This window comes from Salminus brasiliensis, chromosome 7, assembly GCF_030463535.1.
Source record: "Salminus brasiliensis chromosome 7, fSalBra1.hap2, whole genome shotgun sequence".
Classification (NCBI taxonomy): domain Eukaryota; kingdom Metazoa; phylum Chordata; class Actinopteri; order Characiformes; family Bryconidae; genus Salminus; species Salminus brasiliensis.
The window spans coordinates 3746869-3765408 of NC_132884.1; the positions used below are offsets into that span (position 1 = coordinate 3746869).

The 18540-nt window shown below is 43.8% G+C and overlaps 1 protein-coding gene across 5 annotated transcripts in view; it reads right to left on the minus strand.

The window, feature by feature from the left end:
* The window catches only part of LOC140559823 (uncharacterized), a 23775-nt gene continuing 5235 nt past the window's right edge, over window positions 1–18540 (minus strand). For 2 of the 5 annotated variants that reach the window (XM_072683490.1, XM_072683488.1), the window contains exons 2-11: window positions 10568–10608; window positions 9083–9184; window positions 8118–8235; window positions 6938–7028; window positions 5530–5623; window positions 5213–5346; window positions 4588–4765; window positions 4299–4413; window positions 4003–4072; window positions 1–3303 (exon numbers count right to left, since the gene is read on the minus strand). In XM_072683490.1, coding sequence (XP_072539591.1) covers window positions 2629–3303; window positions 4003–4072; window positions 4299–4413; window positions 4588–4765; window positions 5213–5346; window positions 5530–5623; window positions 6938–7028; window positions 8118–8235; window positions 9083–9184; window positions 10568–10577 — 1587 coding nt within the window. In that variant the 5' untranslated portion in view covers window positions 10578–10608 and the 3' untranslated portion in view covers window positions 1–2628. Of the gene's footprint in view, window positions 3304–4002; window positions 4073–4298; window positions 4414–4587; window positions 4766–5212; window positions 5347–5529; window positions 5624–6937; window positions 7029–8117; window positions 8236–9082; window positions 9185–10567; window positions 11857–18540 lie in introns of those variants that run through there. The other 3 variants (XM_072683489.1, XM_072683487.1, XM_072683486.1) reach the window with 3 other exon arrangements.

Genomic DNA, 18540 nt, shown 5'->3' on the forward strand with positions numbered 1-18540 from the left:
TTAATTTCATTTCATGTTTTAATATTTACATTATGCGTCACACACACACTCACACAAACACACACACACACACACACACACACACACTGTTTGTTGTATATGTAGTCCAAGCATTCATTTACATCAATTAGCATTAGCTGCAGAAATGTTAAAGAGAATGGAGAGTGCTACAGACCGTCCATTAAACATTAAGGCTGTCGGTGTTTACCTTTTCCAAACATACATCAGCTTAATTCTTTAAACGGATTTAATGTTTTTAAGCTTTTTAAAAAAGATTTTAAAGGCAAAAAACAGGGCAGTACAGAAATTCCCAGGGAACTACCAAAATACTGCTGGAGGTACTTCACTTTGTAAACACTTTGTAATCGTGGGCCTTTTTTCATCCACCCTAAGTAAAGCTATGTATTTCTTCCTAAAGCTATGTGTGTATTGAGAACACAGCCCACTTATACTTATCCAATCAATGAAGAACCTAAAAACAGTTCAATCAAGCCTCGATCCAAAGTTCCTCAACATTCAGAACGAGGTTCTCAGAGCAGGGTTTGAGGTCCTTCTCTTTGCATGGCAGCCATTATCCAGGTGCCTTGCAGAGAGGCTCACCATCTCTTTTAGACACACACTACCCTTCAAAAGTTTGGATCGTGGAACGTTTTTTTAATAATATATATATATTAAAAATGATGCAGATACTTTTAAAGCATATACATATACTGTCACGCAATAGCCTTGTATCTCACAAATGGCAACTTCACAGGAGAAGGAAAATACTTCTTAACTTTCAATAGAAGGCAATGCAAACCGGCTTTATTTCAAGCCATTTTGGAGCTTTTGTGTTGGTCCATTCATCATGAAATTTGGCCGCATCGTAAAGAACAACAGCTGGATTCAAATTATGTCAAAAAGTGAAAACGACAAAAATGAAGATTTAAGGTTTTTGCGGGACAGCGTCCATATATATAACATACCAGCCCTAATGTATGAGTGCAGATTAAAGGAGGATGGTGGGTTACATTCTTTTTGTGTCTTTTTTAAGCTCTCACACATAGCAAGCTAAAGATTCTTCACAAGGGGGCGCTGTTAGCACTTCTACAGCTTGTGGTGCTTCACATCAATGACACTGTGTGTCCCTGTCCTCTGACTTCTGGTCCTCGAATCTCTTATTCTTATCCTTACGTCTCTTATTAGAATGAGCACATGCCTATAAGCTATTTGGGTTTAGAATTTAATTGGAGTTGATGGAAGACTGGGTGTTATTATTGTTAACCCACAGGGGATAAAAAGACTGGAGAAAAGAATGGGCTCATTTTTAGGTATGAAGCACTTTGTTGACCTGGGGCTGGATTTACAAAAGTGTCATAAGAAAGAAATTCCTCTTAGCTCTGCTAAGGTTGAGATAAATTGATATTCTTCCAAAATTGTCTTAAGAATTTTCAGATTTTTCTTCGTAAATTTTAAACTGAAGAAAGTTGTGGAGAACAGTGGGTATTCTCCAAAAAATTACGGTTCTTAACCTTACCATAGCCTCACACTTGTCTTAGTAGTGTAAGAGGTCAATAGGTCAGCCTCTAAAATTATCATTTAAAGTGGTTGAATTACAGAATTACTCTAAACGTTTGAACGCTTAGCTTGTGTCTGAATTTCCTCTATTTTGCCTCCAACAAACAGATTTAACAGAATATGGGAAAATTAAAAACAACGTTTCTAAAAAGCTGTGAAATACAGCATAAATAACCATGTTACACATTGCCTGAATAAGAAAACAACAACGACGAATGTCTTCATAAGAATGTTTTCTCAAGAAAATAATTAAGACTTTCTTAAGAGAATATTTGAGAAATTCTTTCATTTTAACACAAAAAAATTCATTTACGAACATTTTTATGATTCTTAGTGTTAGTGTTTACCTCACCATCCTTCTGATGTTCTTTCTTAGGAAAGCTTTGGTAAATCCGGCCCCTGGTCTTCAATGCGCTCACTCACTCACTCACTCGCATTTAGCAGGCTGAGGAGTCTCCACAAGAGGGTGCTATTAGTACTAGTATTAGTACATAGCTTGGTGGTGCTTCACCTCGAGCCTTGTGTGTCCTTGTTTTAAGTAAAGGTGGGATATCTTGGATCCCTCAGTTTAAGTTGAGGCCTAGTTCTGTTCAACTTCAGTAAATATTTTTATATTTAAATATAATATAAAGAAGCTGTAAAATGACAACAATAACCCACATAAAAAGACTAAGACCTAAGGAGATGATTCTAATATCACCACACAAAGTTATTATCAATATTATTTTAAAACAACATATATATATAACTGATTATGCTTTTCGGAGAAACCATATTTTGAGGTGGTCAACTTGACAAAAATGCCAAATAATACTGATAATTAATACTGATAAGATTACAGTGATCTCATTTATTTTTATTAACAAAATATACTGTACTTGTTTTCTAGTTGAAAGTATATAGCTCTGCCTTGGATACGTTATTATATATAAAAAGATTACAAAAATATTAAAGTCATTCCAAACGGTTAAACGGTAACAGATGCCGTCAAATGTCTTGCAAATGTGGACAATTCTTATGCATTCGACTGAATTTGCCCTGTTTTCTGTCTGTAAATCCATGCAAAAACAATCATTCCTGGACCTTCTTTATAGGCATATAGTCCTCGTCAGAAGGTTGCACCATTTCGGAGCAATCGATGATGCTAAATATTTGTTGGAGACTGGGGTCCGGAGGGCTCCACCCGAACCCAGGTGAGGGAAAAAACTGCAGGTTAGGGAAGCCGGTCACGTGTGGGATCTTTGGAATCGGGCAGGGCAGGACGCTGCTGATGGGCAGAATGTTGTCCACCACCGGTGGACTGGGCAGGCCCTCGCTCCCGGACTCCTCTTGGCTGTCCTGGTCGCTCCCGGCAGCGAAGCCGGAATCCGGGCTCTGGACGTCCAGCCGCAGCTTCTGCAGGTGCTTGTACGAGGAGGACGTCTCCAGCGGGCCACTAACGCTGCCCTCGTTCTCAGTGTCACTGCTATGGCTGACCTCAGCGGTCAGCAGAGTTTTTTCTTCTACACTGCCGCCTCCTGCTGGCCCGTAGGGGCACTGTTCCGAGCAAGGCTCCAGTTGGTCCGCCACCGTGCATTTGGAGCTTTGCGACAGGAAATAAGTGGAGTTGGTGAAGCTTTTTCTCTTGCCCACGTCCATCTTGTTAGGATTGTCAAGAGTCTGGACCTTGCAGATCTCCACGGCGGAAATGCGCTCAATTTCGGCCTTGAATAACGACTCGGGACCCACAAAAGCACCGACCCATGACTGAGGAAGAGGAGAAAGAGGAGGAAGGGGAAACTACATTAACCTTACACAGCTTAAAGCATCAAATGTGTCCTAAATGACATTCACGCAGCTTTACCCTAGCACACATTTACTGACAACGCTAACAGTTAGCATCATATCATGAATCATCACACACTGCAAACAATGTCAAGTTTCATAAATCCTTCATGTAGGGGGCTTCCTATTCTCAGACTCCTGACCATTAAGGGCTCTGGTGTTAATGAGATTTGAACTTATGACCTCCTGTCTCTTGACAAGCAGGCAGTTAGACAGTCGCCCCACTCTAGATCTGTGAAAGCATCTACATTTCTGTGCCCAAGAAAGAAGGCACAGGTCATTTACTCAGAACTGTGTTTTTATGTAGTGTAATTCCACAGCTCTAGACCGGCACTACGGTCTAACTGCTGCTCATCATCAACTGTGAGGAGATCATCAGTTCAAATCCCAGCAAGACTTCACTGCTCCATTGTCAAAAGCCTCCTAGTCTGGTGAAGCCATTTAATGGGATGAGTTCTAACCTGCAGACGGGAATAAACGAAATAAACAGTAAACAGACAGAGGGGGCGGAGCCACAGACTAAACACCGTACTAAACATAAAGATTTAGGCATGCTTTTAGCACCATGTCGTGTTTGGAGTGTGAGCTTCCATCAAGTTCCTCAATCCAACTGAAACCTACCTTAAAATCTCCCCCATGCTGGTGGTACAGGTCGTCAAAAGGATTGCGCATGTCTTGAGGCTTCAGAGACCTGAAAAATGACCGTAAAACGTTTTATGATGTCACATCCTTTCATAGAAAACCTGCAGAAATGCTTTCGAAATCATGAACACTGTCAGCGGGTTGTGGGCTTCAGCTCGACACGCAGCAGAAGTTACGTCATGTAGATGTAGTTCTGAGGAAGTGTCGTGTCATGGTGCTGATTATGGTATGACTCTGAAAGTGTGTGTGTGTGTGTGTGGGGGGGCATCACTAACCATTTGATGGGGTGGAAGCGGCAAACGGCGAGGAAGATGAGCACAATTATGATGAGCACAACAGTGCCGGTCAGACCGGGGGTCAACCACAGCATCATTTCATTGGGATTGGGATCTTGGGTGAAGGAGAAGAGGAGCAGGGAGAGGAGGAGACCATAGAGGAGAGGGGATGAGGAGAGGAGACTGTTAAACATCTCAATTCAGGTTCAGTGTTTGTGTTAAAAGACAAATTGCTACTTCTGGTGGAATCAGGGGGTTGGGGGGTGGGGGTGGAGGGGTTAGATCTTACCTGGATGAGGAGGTTGTCCATCGGTGGACGTCCACTGAGTGGCTGGACTCCAGTCACTCCAGAACCTTCCAGAGTATACTGGCATGGACCTCACTCTGACCTCATACTTCTTACCTAGGACCAGCTCATGGTTTGGTAACAAGCACTGTGTACCTAGTAAATCAGTCAGCTTCACCTCCTATAGAGAGCGAGAGAGAGAGAGAGCGCGAGAGAGAGAGAGTGAGAGGGTGAGAGAGAGATATTGCATTATAGAGGCCTTGATTCGACGATATCAATGATGCAACTGCTGAATGTAGACAGAGACAAAACAGCTCATAGCTGTTGCTAAGCAGTAGCTATGGTATTCCAGGCGGCTGCAGTGGGCTTTGCTTTGCTGTTCCAAGTGGTTGCTATGGTGTTGCTAAGCATTAACCATGGTACTCCAGTAGCTATGATATCGTAGGCAGTCGCAGTGGGTGTTGTTAGGTGGTTGCCATACTGCCACGCTGCTGCTGTACTGTTTGAAGCAGTTGCTATGGTGTTGCTATACAGCAGTTGTTGTGGTATTTCAGGCATCTGCAGTAGATGTAGTAAGGTGGTTGCTATGGTGTTGCTGGATGTATAGGGCCTATAGGGTCAGTCTCACCTCCCAGCTCTGCTCCAGTGTTTTGTACTGCAGCTGAAATTTCAAATCATAGACGTTTCTTGAATGAGGAGTCCCACGCATCCATAACACTGTCGAACCATTGACCCACAGATTCTCAGGAGGATACAGCTTAACTGTCAAAAGAGAGAGGCGAACACACCACTGAGCTTCACACCCTATTGGAAGTCACTTTGCCATCTTTCCAACTAAGCAAAAAGGCCTATAAACAAAAGGACAAATGGACGAAAGTATGCTAGGCTAACATTGCTAACAAATGCTGGACTTAGACCGTCTGAGGAATCACAGTGGACACCTACCGTTGCGTGATGGGCTAAATTTATCAATTTTGTCCACAGTTGTGCCTCCACACTCCACAAACACAGGGAGGGTTTCACCACCGTCAAGAAGACACTGGAAGATTTTGGAAGACATCACAGTTAGTCTACAGTCACTAATAAATACATACATACAAACACACACCCACAATCAGCCATAACATTAATACCACCTGCCTAATATTGAGTAGCCCCCTTCTTGTGCCGTCACAACAAATCTGACCTTTTGTGGCATTGACCCCTTGAATGGTTCTATGGTTGGCTAGCACCAAGATGTTAGCAGCAGATACTGTAAGTGTGTCCTGTAAGTTGTGAGGTGGGATCTTCATGAGCATCAGTGAGCCCTGGGTGCCAATGAACCTGTCGAAAGACCTATTGTCCTATTGTCCTTTCTTGCTGACCACTACCTACTGGGAAAACACTCTACAAGACCTGCCTGATCTTCTGGAGATGTTCTGACCCAGTCGACTAGTCAACACACTATGGTTCTTGTCAACCAAGTGGCTCAGATTCTTTTCTTGTCCATTTTTCCTGCTTCAACACCTTCATCACCTTTAAGAACTGACTGTTTACCTATCAACTAATCTGTAGATCCCACCCCTTAACAGGGGCCACTGTAGATGACTGATGATAATCAATATTTTGACTGGTTGGTGTATGTATTGCATTTTTTGGTCCACTTTAGGTTGTTCTCCGCTCATTTAATCTACATTTCAGTGGTACTAATGTTATGGCGGATTGGTGTATTTACTACTTTAATGTATATATTTATATATATATTGTTTATGTTCTTTATATTGTTTTCAAACGTGATGATTATTGGACCATGGATTAATATTTTGGTCAAAACTTTGTGTGGGTTCTCCATCACTGTGTTCATCATTAGAACATCTCCAAAGTTCTCCTCTCTCATGGAGTCTAGTATTATTTAGAGGTCTCCTCAGATCAACACCTGGTTTGGTGGTAAATCAGGGCTTAATGATGGTAAATCAGGTGAGCTGCTGCTGCTGCTGCTGATGGAGTTGAACACATCCTCCACGCTGTGCTGGCTGCACTGGGGGGCGTCCAGGAGAAACCTGGAGGAACCGAGCTCTGTTCTTCAGACTAGCTACTTTCTGAATGAGAAGCTCTTGCTCCTTTTTACTGGATTGATGTATTTATTTTTACCTGCATCTGTTCTAATGAGATCTGGAGCTTCTACAAAGAGAAAGTGGAGGTTCCATGTCATTGTGGAGCATTTCTATTGGTCCGTTCATCATAAAACGTTTGACCCCAGTGTGAAGAACAACTGCCAGCTTCACATTATGTCAAAAAGTGAGAAAACAGTAACAAAAATACACGTCGAATAGATATAATGTCTGTATCTACACACATACCCACACTTCCTCACCTCTTCTGCAAACTTGAGGGTCGCTGTACGCAGTTCAGGCCACGAGTGGAGGGGCCGGAGGTCACTTTGGACAGTTTGCTTTTGAATAAGGCTGAAAACAGCAGGAAATTCAAGTCAGTCTTCGGTTCATTTTTCTGTACAACTGCCCTAAGCGTCAAGCATGTAAACACACCGTCCACCATAGTGTCCACTGTGTCATACGAACAGTGTACCAGTTTCTGACCACTGAGCCACTGCTGACCACATAATATTTGGGTGGTAGATCATTCTCGGCAGCAGCCTGACAATCAGAGAGTGTGTGTGGTGCTGGTATGAGTGTATTGGGCACGGCGCTGTGGTTGGTTTTCACACGTCAGTGTCACTGCTAGGTTGGGGGGTGGACCACCATCCAGTGCAGCTCTGTGGCCAGAAACCAGCTGGGCGAACTTATCAAAAGGTGGAACTGAGCAGAGCGAGTCAAAAGAATCGAAACCGTGACCACAGACACGTTACCTCCAGCTGTCTGTGGAAAGGCCTGCTGAAGTTAGCCCCCTGCTCTATATACAGAGCATCTGCCATAACATTAGTACCACCCGCCCAATATTGAATAGGTCCAACTATGAGGAGTCCTGTAAGATGTGAGGCAGGGCCTCCATGGAGCGTATCAAGGGTCAGTAAGGACCCTTAGGTGCCCGGGACATTCACTTGTTGTCCTTTCTTTAAGCACTTTTGGTAGGTACTGACCACCCCACACCCCACAAGACCTGCCTGATGTTTTGGAGATGTTCTGACCCTCCAGTCGTCTAGACATCACAGTTTCTTATACTTGACCGTTTTTCTTAACACAACAGCTTCAAGAACTGGCTGTCCTGACCTGCCAGTGGTGCTAATGTTATGGCTGTCTGGTATATCACTCAAGCAATTTGTCATCGGGCTGTTCAGCGCGAATGTCGGCACCTACAGCGTTAAGCTGAACACTCACTGTGTATATTTAACACTGGCAATTATGCTGTGCAGGGTTTTTTTTAAAGCATCTGAACCCTTGACTCAGATCAGCAAGTTTAGGAGTGGACGCAAACTCTGCACAGGGTTTGTTAATAGCTGTGGTTCGCCAGGGCATAGGCCAGAGTAACCTCAGTGCACCAGGGCTAGGAGAGAACGCAGTGTGCAGTTTACGATTAGGCTGAAAGGGATACATTACTCATCACAGATGGCCTTGAGGGAGCAGTTGTCTGGAGTTATCTGCAGTCTGCTCTCCAGCACCGAACTGTTCCATTCACATGTGAGGATGTCTATGCAGTCGTTGTAGCATGTCAGACCTACACACAGACACATACAGATTAGACCTGCAGACAACTCGTCAACATCAACACTGCTAATGCTATTGCTAATACTAGTATTAGGCCTACCACTATTGCTGCTGCCCATTAAAAAGTCTGATCTACACACAGACACATTGAGATTAGACCTGCAGACTGCTCATCAACATCAATACTGCTAATGCTAATAGTAATGCTAATACTAGTATTAGGCCTACCACTATTGCTGCTGCCGTTTGTCTGATCTACACACAGACACATTGAGATTAGACCTGCAGACGGCTTGTCGACATCAACACTTCTAATGCTAATGCTAATAGTAATGCTAATGCTAGTATTATGCCTACCGCTACTGCTGCTGCTTCTGTTTAAAAAGTCTGATCTACAGACAGACACATTGAGATTAGACCTGCAGAAGACTCGTCAACGTCAACACTTCTAATGCTAATGCTAACACTAGTATTAGGCTTACCACTATTGTTGCTGCCCATTAAAAAGTCTGATCTACACACAGACACATATAGATTAGACCTGCAGAAGGCTCGTCAACATCAACACTTCTAATGCTAATGCTAATAGTAATGCTAATGCTAGTATTAGACGCGCCGCTACTGCTGCTGCTTCTGTTTAAAAAGTCTGATCTACACACAGACACATTGAGATTAGGCCTGCAGATGGCTCATCAACATCAATAATGCTAATGCTAATGCTAATGCTAAAACTAGTATAACAAAGGTCCAAAATAACATTATTAGCTAAAATGAGGAAGAAAGAAATCATTAAATACACATTTCTAAAGACAGTAGCAGAATTAGTGTTTAGTTTAGAGTGACCCGGCTCCACTTACTTTGACCATTCATGCTTGATGCTAAGTGTGACATCATCACGAGCAGCAGAGCCTGACCAATCAGCATCTTCCTCTTCATTTTACAGAATGGGAGCAGGTTGCCTAGGCAGCGAGGGATGGAAAATGAACGGTAATGAGCTTTTTAATGTCTGCACACACACACACATATACACACACCAGGGAGGCATTCTGCATTTGCATAAGGCTATATACTATATGGACAAAAGTATTGGGACACCCGTTTATCCATAGTTTCTTCCTAAATCTAGTTTTTTGGGGGTTTATTTTCCCAAAAAGAGCTTATCCTACTTTTCTTGGAGTAACTGTCTCTATTGTCCAGGGAAGAAGGCTTTCTGATGTTTTTTTGAGGAATATTGCTGTGAGGATTAGCTGATTGGGATGGCGTTGTCACCATCCCACCTCATCATCCCCAACTAAATATTGGATGGAGCCTCATCCATCATTCCAGAGCACACAGTTCTGTTCTATCTATTCTACTAGCTGTGCTTCTCTACAGGGACTAGACAAGCTGTGTGTGTGTGCATTTGTCAGATTCATATTATGTAAAAAAAAGAAGAAGTGAAAAACGATATATTTAAATATCCACTGCCACAAAAAACAAAGAGTGTGTCTCTCTCATATGTCCCATCATTGTGTCCCAGTGACACGACATGGACCAATAGAAATGCTGTAAAAGGACATGGACTAAAACTCTTTACATTGACTTCCATTGAAAGCTAATAATTTTTTTTTTACCCCCTAATGCACACACAAACATCTTCGCTGGCTGTTGAAAACCACCAAAATCCAAAATGCTGACTTTACATGAGAAGGCAGAGATGCTCTTAACTCTGAACGGAGGTCAGTGTAAAATAAGAGCTTATTCCAGGTCATTTCGAGCGTTTCTATTGGTCCATTCATCCAGAATGATTTACATAGTGTACAGAAGCAGCTACAGGGTTCAAACCATAGAGGAAACTAAAAACTGAGAAAAATAGAGGTACACGTTTTTTAATGGGCAACAGCGATCTATAAACACACACACACACACACACACACACACACAGAGTAACGGTAACCTTTATCAGTGTCAGTGAGAGGTCATGGAAAAAACATTTAAACCACCAAAAAATTCACCCACCAACACAGTTTCACCAGGCTAAGGTCACATTTTACATCTCTCTCTCTCTCTCTCTCTCTCTCTACAGCCACTTGAGTGACATTACCCAGTGTGTGTGTATCAGTATGGGAGACTATATGGTTACTGTGCTAGTAAATGATGGAAGGCTTGTCCATATGTGAATAATAAGCAGACCTGAGCTTATTATTCACATATGGACTAATAAAAGCCCTAACAAATAAAGCGCTAGGTGCTTGGACCCCTAATAATCAGAAGAAGCGCTGGACAGGTGGACCATGTGACAGAGACTGGACATACACAGCAAATCTGGTAGAATTACAGAATTAAACCTAGAAAGAACCTACCTTCCATCATCAGAAGAACGTCCCATAGAAGGTCAGATCCTCTGTGGACACACAAGAAACCCCCAGCCTGTGTTAATGGACCTTCAGAGACATGCTGCTGAGCTGGACCACACGCTCCTAAACCAGCGGCGTGATGTAAGACTACCACTCTCTCTCTCTCTCTCTCTCTCTCTCTCTCTCCCTCTCTCTCTCTCTCTCTCTCTGTCTTTTTCACTCACTCACACACACACACGCGAACGGTAATTTCCCTGAAACTCATTTTCTGTAAATTTAACATACTCTACCTTTAGAGGAAATCGTGGGTTTGGGAGGAGGGGGGGCTCTGTCACCTACTCTCTGAATGATCATCTCTCTCTCTCTCTCTCTCTCTCTCTCTCTCTCTCTCTCTCTCACTTTTAGTCTGTCTCTCTCTGCCTCTCTCTCTTATCCCTCTCTCGCTCTCTCTCTCTTTCTTAATCTCCTCACACTACAAAACAAATGTAGTCAGTAGGTTCTCTCTCTCTCTCTCTCTCTCTCTCTCTCTCTCTCGTGTGCTCTCTCTCTTTTCAGTCTTTTGTTCTTTCTTAGTCTCTTTCGCTGTCTCTTTCCATCCTCACCCCCGCTCTCTTTTCTCTCAGTCTGTCTCTCTCTGCCTCTCTCTGTCACCCCTTTCCTTACCTCATATGTTTAAATAAATACCAGTAGTCTCTCTCTCTCTCTCTTCTCTTTTCTGTCTTTCATTCTTCTTAGTCCCTTCTGCTGCCTCTTTCCATCGCTCTGCCTCTCTCCGTCTCTCTTTCCTTACCTCATACACCTCTCTCTCTCTCTCTCTCTCTCTCTCTCTCTCTCTCTCTTATTTCTGTTCTTTCTTAGTCCCTTTTTCTGCCTCTTTCCACCTCTGTCCCAGTCTGTCTCTCTGACCCTCTCTTATCCCCTTTCCTTACCTCATGTTTGAATAAATGCCAAGGTTCTCTCTCTCTCTCTCTCTCTCTCTCTCTCTCTCTCTCTTTTCTGTTCTTTCTTAGCCTTTTTTGCTGCCTCTTTCCACCCCTCTCTCTCTCTATCCCTCTCTTCTCGCTTAGTCTGTCTCTCTGCCGCTCTTCCCTCCCTTTCCTTACCTCATACGTTTGAATAAATGTCAGTAGATTCTCTCTCTCTCTCGCGCGCGCACTCTCTCTCGCACTTTCTTCATCCTCTGTTTCTCCTTGTTCCTCTTCCTCTCCTTATCTCTCTCTCTCTCGCTCGCTCAGTGAGTGGGTGAGGTGCTGTTAAGCCATATTTCCGAGCACTAACATCAACAGTTTTTGACACTGACACTCAAACACACAGCGAACCACAAGAACGTATTCTAAGCAGCGCTCTACTCAGAATATTTCAGTGCTGTGAAAAGGCTGGAGTGTAGCCTGTGTTTCTGCTTTCTATCCATGATCCTGGAACAAAAAACCCCCAAAAACTAAGAAAAGCTAGTGATAAAACTCCAGAACGTCTCCAGATTCAGCCTGGAACACCCCAGATACTATCACAAACACTCTACTGAGAAAATCCAGGAAAAGCTCCAGATTCAACCCAAAAACACTCCAGAGAAAAGCTCCTGGTACACAGTGAGATCCCTGCTATGAATGCAAACAGCTCCCGACACAACCAAAGAAACCCCAGACACACCGTAAAGAAAACCCACGAAAAGCACTGAGAAGAACCCATGAGAAGCAAAAACCCTCCAGAGAAAACCTGAGAAAAGCTGCTGATTCAACCAGAGAATAGCTGCTGATACAACCTGAGAATAGCCAGCGATAAAACACAAGAAATGAGAGAGACGGTCCTGTTATAGACTAAAGGAAGAAGCTCCTGCTAGAACCTGAGAAGCAGTTCTTCAGATAATCTCAGAAAAAGAATCTGAATCACGAGAAGAACATAGACTAACATCTAGTGAAGAAACAAAAGACATTCTCCTACAACCCAGAACCACTTCTGATAAAACCTGAAGAAAAGGCTCCTGCCTTCTGATATTAGCTAGAATTTCCTTATTTAACCTCAGAAACCCTTCAGATATGCCCTCTCCATGTCCAATTTTAGAAAACTCTTTATACAACCATAAAAACCCTGATGCAACCTGATACAGGTTCTATCAGGAGGGGGCTCCTGATAGAACCTGTGAGAAGCTCCTGATAGAACCTGTGAGAAGCTCCTGATAGAACCTAAGAGAGGCTCCTGATAGAACCTAAGAGAAGTTCCTGATAGAACCTGCGAGAAGCTCCTGATAGAACCCGAGAGAGGCTCCTGATATAACCTAAGAGAAGCTTCTGACAGAACCTGTGAGAAGCTCCTGATATAACCTAAGAGAAGCTTCTGATAAAGCTCCTGCCTTCTGATATTAGCTAAAATTTCCTTATTTAACCTCAGAAACCCTTCAGATATGCCCTCTCCATGTCCAACTTTAGAAAACTCTTTATACAATTATAAAAACCCTGATGCAACCTGAAAGAGGTTCCTGATGGAACCTGAGAGAAACTCCTGAAAGAACCTGTGAGAAGCTCCTGATAGAACCTGAGAGAAACTCCTGAAAGAACCTGTGAGAAGCTCCTGATAGAACCTGTGAGAAGCTCCTGAAAGACCCTGAGAGAAGCTCCTGATAGAACCTAAGAGAGGTTTCTGAAAGAACCTGAGAGAAGCTTCTGATAGAACCTGTGAGAAGCTCCTGATAGAACGCGAGAGATGCTCCTGATAAAACCTAAGAGAGGTTCCTGAATGTTGAGTTACGCTGTTGAAATAATAAGATCCTTGAGAAACTTCAGGAGGTTCTTCAGTCTGAAACTTTGGAGGAACCTCTTAAGGTGCTTTGAGGAACCTTCAAGAAGAGGTTTTTAGAAGAAAACCTCCAAAAGTTCCTCAAAGATCTTATCATTGTAACAGCGGAGTCCCCCCTCCTCACTATTCCATCCACTTTGTGAAAGTGTACCAATTCCACTGGCAGCAGAACAGTCACGTCCTGCACCAGTGTGGCTCACACCTGATAGGAGAAGTGGATTTTGGAAGTGAAGCATCTACATGGAAGTGCCGTTTCCGCACATTTGACGTAAAAACACATGTGGCGTTACCAACTGCACGGATTCTGATTTCTTAAGTCGCTCAGAGAGCGTGTGGACAGCTTGCCGTGAGCTGTGAGATGAAGATTGGCTGTAGATAAACCCAGTCCGAGCACCTGACTGGTGCGTGAACGGAGCTCGGTTTGTCGGCCATTGTTTCTCACAGCAGTCCCACCTGTTTGCCTACTCGTAAAAGGTCAGACAGCCGCAGGGGAGAAACCGACCGCTGTAGGTTTCAGGTGCGGTGGAGAAGCTCTGCTCTCTTTACAAAAACAAAACCTGAGCAGCAGCAGCAGGAAGGTATTAGTGTGGTTTTTGAGCAAATATTTATGCCTAAAGTCTGACAATTTTTAAACGATGTCAACAGATTTTTCCACCCGTCAGAAGCTTGTTTTTTTTCATGCACCAAAACAGAGCGTGAAGCATTTTGGTAATTTTTTTATTTATCATTTTTATTTTGGATTTTATCTTAATTATCTTTGCCTCCGTAACCTTCTCCAGTCCAGACTCCTGTTTCTCGCTCCAACAGACTATTACAAATGGTTTGCCATGGAGCAAGAGCCGTTTCTGTTGGTTCCCTAAGCAAACTTTCAACAGACTTTGCCAGGTAACCCATGTTCGGACCACTGCTACTCGCTGTGTATCCAGTTGTCGTCAGTCTTTAACTGGGTTTATCTTTTCTTATTGTTTTTAAGGCCCTGGGAACCTAAACCTGATCTGTCTTCCTAATGACGCTCATCTGGCTCCTCAGACCCCACGTCTGCTGGATTTCACCAGTATTGCTCTCCTCTCCATGTGGGATGGGCGGTCCTAAAAGTGGGTCAGGTTTACCTTGCTTGCTGACCGATCCCAAGGCTAACATGGCTTTTAGAGTCTGAGCAAGATCCGAGATCCGCTGTCCAAGGGGGACCTGACCCACACACCACATACATGGCCATTCCTTAGCTTAGTCTTGGCCTGCTGTGACCCAGTTGTGTCCAGGTCTCAAACCTCTAGCTGATGGTTTGAGGTCATGCTAAAGAATGCTGAGTTACACTTCTGAGGAACTTCAGGAGGTTCTTTAGTCTGAAACTGTGGAGGAACCTCTTAAGGTGCTTTGAGGAACCTTCATGAAGAGGTTTTTAGAAGAAAACCTCCAAAGGTTCCTCAAGGATCTTATCATTTTAACAGTGGAGTCCCCCTTCCTCACTATTCCGTCCACTTTGTGCAGTGTACCAATTCCACTGGCAGCAAAACAGCTCTAGAGCATGATACTACCAACACCATGCTTAACAGTTGGTACAGTGTACTTGGGGCTGGCTGCCTCAATGTCCCACAGGCTGATTATAATAGCAGACTATGATCTGTGAGTTCTTTTTGACTGTACTTTACAGAGCATGTTTGTCAGTCTTTGCTCATTTGAGACCAAACTTATTGCCAGCTTAAAAGAGAGAGAGAAAAACAGATGAAAAGTGAGAGAACCTAATAAAGACGGAGATTTGCCAGAAGCTGATAAGAGCAGGGACACAACAGGGTCAATGTCTATGAATCATCAGGTTGAAATGACTGTGCACCGTTATCACCACACTCGTAGCATGTGTGCACACCGCAAGTGGCGAAGGCGACACAGCGACCGGAAGGCATTCATTTTCAATGAAAATCAGCAACACTCAGCAGCGTTCAGTTATGTGACCGCGAGCGACGCCAATGGGGCTTCGCGATCATGCTAAGCACTGCTCGACATTATGCAAATGAGTACCAGAAAGCAGATCCTCATGTTCCCCTGAAACTTTGGTTCACACTGAGGATTTGATCCTTTCGCCAAGCAGAGGTAACAGCACCAACAGTCAGCAGGACTGCAGTGGAATCATGCTCCTGGGAAGGGTTCGATAAGTTTACAGGACAATTTCCCTCCAATTGTTGCATCAGGATTGTGAACATGTGGTCACGAGTTATGAACACAGGTTATAAGAACCATCTTCACACTTTGGCTGCTTGTCATTGTTCCTCAGTAAATGCTAGTGTGGTCATGTGCTCACAAGATGACCAGGCCCTATGAAAGGAAACAGACCCTCAACGCCATGGATCCATCATGGGGCCACAAGTGGTCTAATGCGAGTTTAATCCCAAGCCATGCTGCTTTGCCATCAGCAGCCGGAGCCTAGGAGAGCACAATTGGGTGGGTGGATGGCCCTCGCTCCCCTCATCACTGTTAAGTGATGCTGGCCAGCACATGCATCTGTTATCAGGGGAACCGGGGACTTAAAAAAAAAGTACCCCCATAAAAACCCACCACCGTCCTTCAACATGTCCCTTTCTGTCAGTCACATCTTTGTTCCATGATGTAAGGAAGCTGTTTCTGACAACAGGAACAGGTTCCAATCAACTTTCCAGTGATGATTCAGGAAGTTCAGGCACAGATGTTGGTGGTTTTATGACAGCAGAGAGAGTTTTCTTCTGGGAATTCTTTGTAGCATAGAGACCTGTCCTGCAACCAACCAGCTGAGATCACTGGAAAAGGCTTTGCTCTTGAGGTGTCCTTGAAGTGGTTGAAGTAATCAGACTTCTTACGTGTCCTTGCACCTGTACTCTGTGGTGGCCACCTCTGATCAGATCTCCTAGGATGCATGTTAATTCTGGGGCCTTCGATTCTCAGAACTCGTCAGAAGAGGTTTTGTCAAACGGTTTTCTCAGAATCCGTCTGAAGAGTAAGACTGAATCATCCTGGCCATTTTAGGTTATGTTAGAATTGGAGGCATCTTTTTTAGTGGAGGATTAATAACCATTGGTGTTTTTTTGGCTTTTGCAGAAGTTGCAGAGATGTTATCTCAGCCATTGTCACCCCTGCATTTAGCAGTTTGGGGTCTGGGATGGCCACGGCAAGCTTGATTCTGTGGTCGGTCACAGTTTTCAGTGTGTGGGAGGTATGCAGCTTAGAGATCGGACTGTAGAATCTGTGTGCAGTGTGCTCCATTAGATCCGACATGCATTCATGGCCCTAGATTATATTGTAGTGGAAATGGGGTGGAAAACGGCAGACTCATGCCCTCTGCTGGCTGCATTCTGCTGGCCTCGCTATTCATGATGCACTACTGGCCAAATGTGTGTGGACACCCACCACCAATAGAATAGGACTCTCTGGAGCAGATATGAGCATACATATATATGCTCTTGATGGTACAGTGCTCCATCCGATACTTTTGGGATGAGCGGGGGGGAGTTGGGGGGAGATCATCCACCAGCCTTATTATCCTGACCTCACTAACGTTCTTATCGCTGAATGCTATCAAATCCTCACAGCAATGCTGTTTCAAAATCTCCGAAAACTGTAGAGAGTTACTCCAACAAAAGCAGGATAAAAAAACAGCTTTTAAAATACTCTTTATTTCAGAAGAAACAATGAATGAGCCGGTGTCCCAATACTTTTGTCAACATACTGTATGCACTCAATATGGCAGCAGAGGATATTGCCGAGCCTTATAACTGTAATGATTAAAAATGCTATTGAACAAAGAACCACGGCTCACTGCAGGTGCCGTTTTATGGAATGCTACAGTAACTGCACTCATTAATGTAATGTAATAATTAGGGTGATATTAATTATTAATTAATAATTAGGGCCAATGACACAGCATCAAATATGACTAAATATCAGAGTAATCAGACCATTAGAAAAACACTGATCCACCACCTTTCTTCACCATGGGATTGGTTCTACTTGGCCTTGACAAAACTCATTTGACCATGTGATCATGTGACCACAGAAACGGGTTCCAATCAAAGTTCCAGTGATGTTATAGGAAGTTCAGGCATGTTTGGTTGTGGTTTGATGACAGAAGAGGTGTTCTTCTGGAAATTCTTCCAAATACTGTTAGGGTTAGGGTGGAGTTACATGTTAAGGTCAATGACGTAGCCTCGAATACGTCATGTGGTCAACCTGTAACGTGCACCACCTCCAGGGAGTGACCAGACCACAGCCATGTTCGAGAGGCCTGTAGTTTTAACCATATATGGATACACAGTGAAGGAAAATAATCGCCTGAGAAAGTGAGCGAGGAAGTAGAGTGAGGGTGTATCACCCGAGGAACTGAGGAGCTCAGTGCAGTTGCTTATGGTGCAGAGATCCTGCAGAGATGCTCTCTACAGTCCCTTTGTAGAACATTGTAATGACGAGAGGGGAAGTCCTTGCAGGAGCCAGAGATGCTGCTAAGCTTTCCTGGCTATGGAGCTGGCTGGTGTTGAGGGATCAGGTGAGGTTCTCCACAATGTGAATGGAAAGGAACTTCGGCTTCTCTGAGCAATCTTCAACGTGGAGCCATTGATGTGCACCCTAGTGCTCTGCTGAAGTCCACAACCGTCCCTTTTACGGCATCGTCAGTCCATAGCAGAGTCTGGTGGTGGAGGACATGGGTACTAGTTGTTATAGGCCCCTGCAGAGAAGTACTGCCAATAGAATAAGACTCTCTAGAGCAGATGAATCTGTTGGCACATGCCAGCACCATCTAGTAGAAAGCCTTCTTCCCTGGACAATAGAGACAGTTACTCCAACAAAAGCAGGATCACCTTTTTTAAAAACCCTCAGAGTTCAGAGGAAACAATAAATGAGCAGGTGTCCCAATACTTTTGTCCATATAGTGTTTGTATGATGGGCTGCGACAACACATCGTACCTATTTGTCGGACCCAGAGTGGCCGCTTACCCGCATACCCTACTTCACCGAGGGCTTGTTCCTGCTTGGCCTTGACCCATGTTTGGTATCTGATGTCAAGAAATTCATGTGACCATGTGATCATGTGATCATGTGACCACAGAAATTGGTCTCCAGTGATGTTATTGGAAGTTCTGGCATTTCTGGTTGTGGTTTTAATGACAGCAGAGGTGTCCTTCTGGAAATTCTTCCAAATACTTTGTTGTCATTTTGGAAGCTTGGCT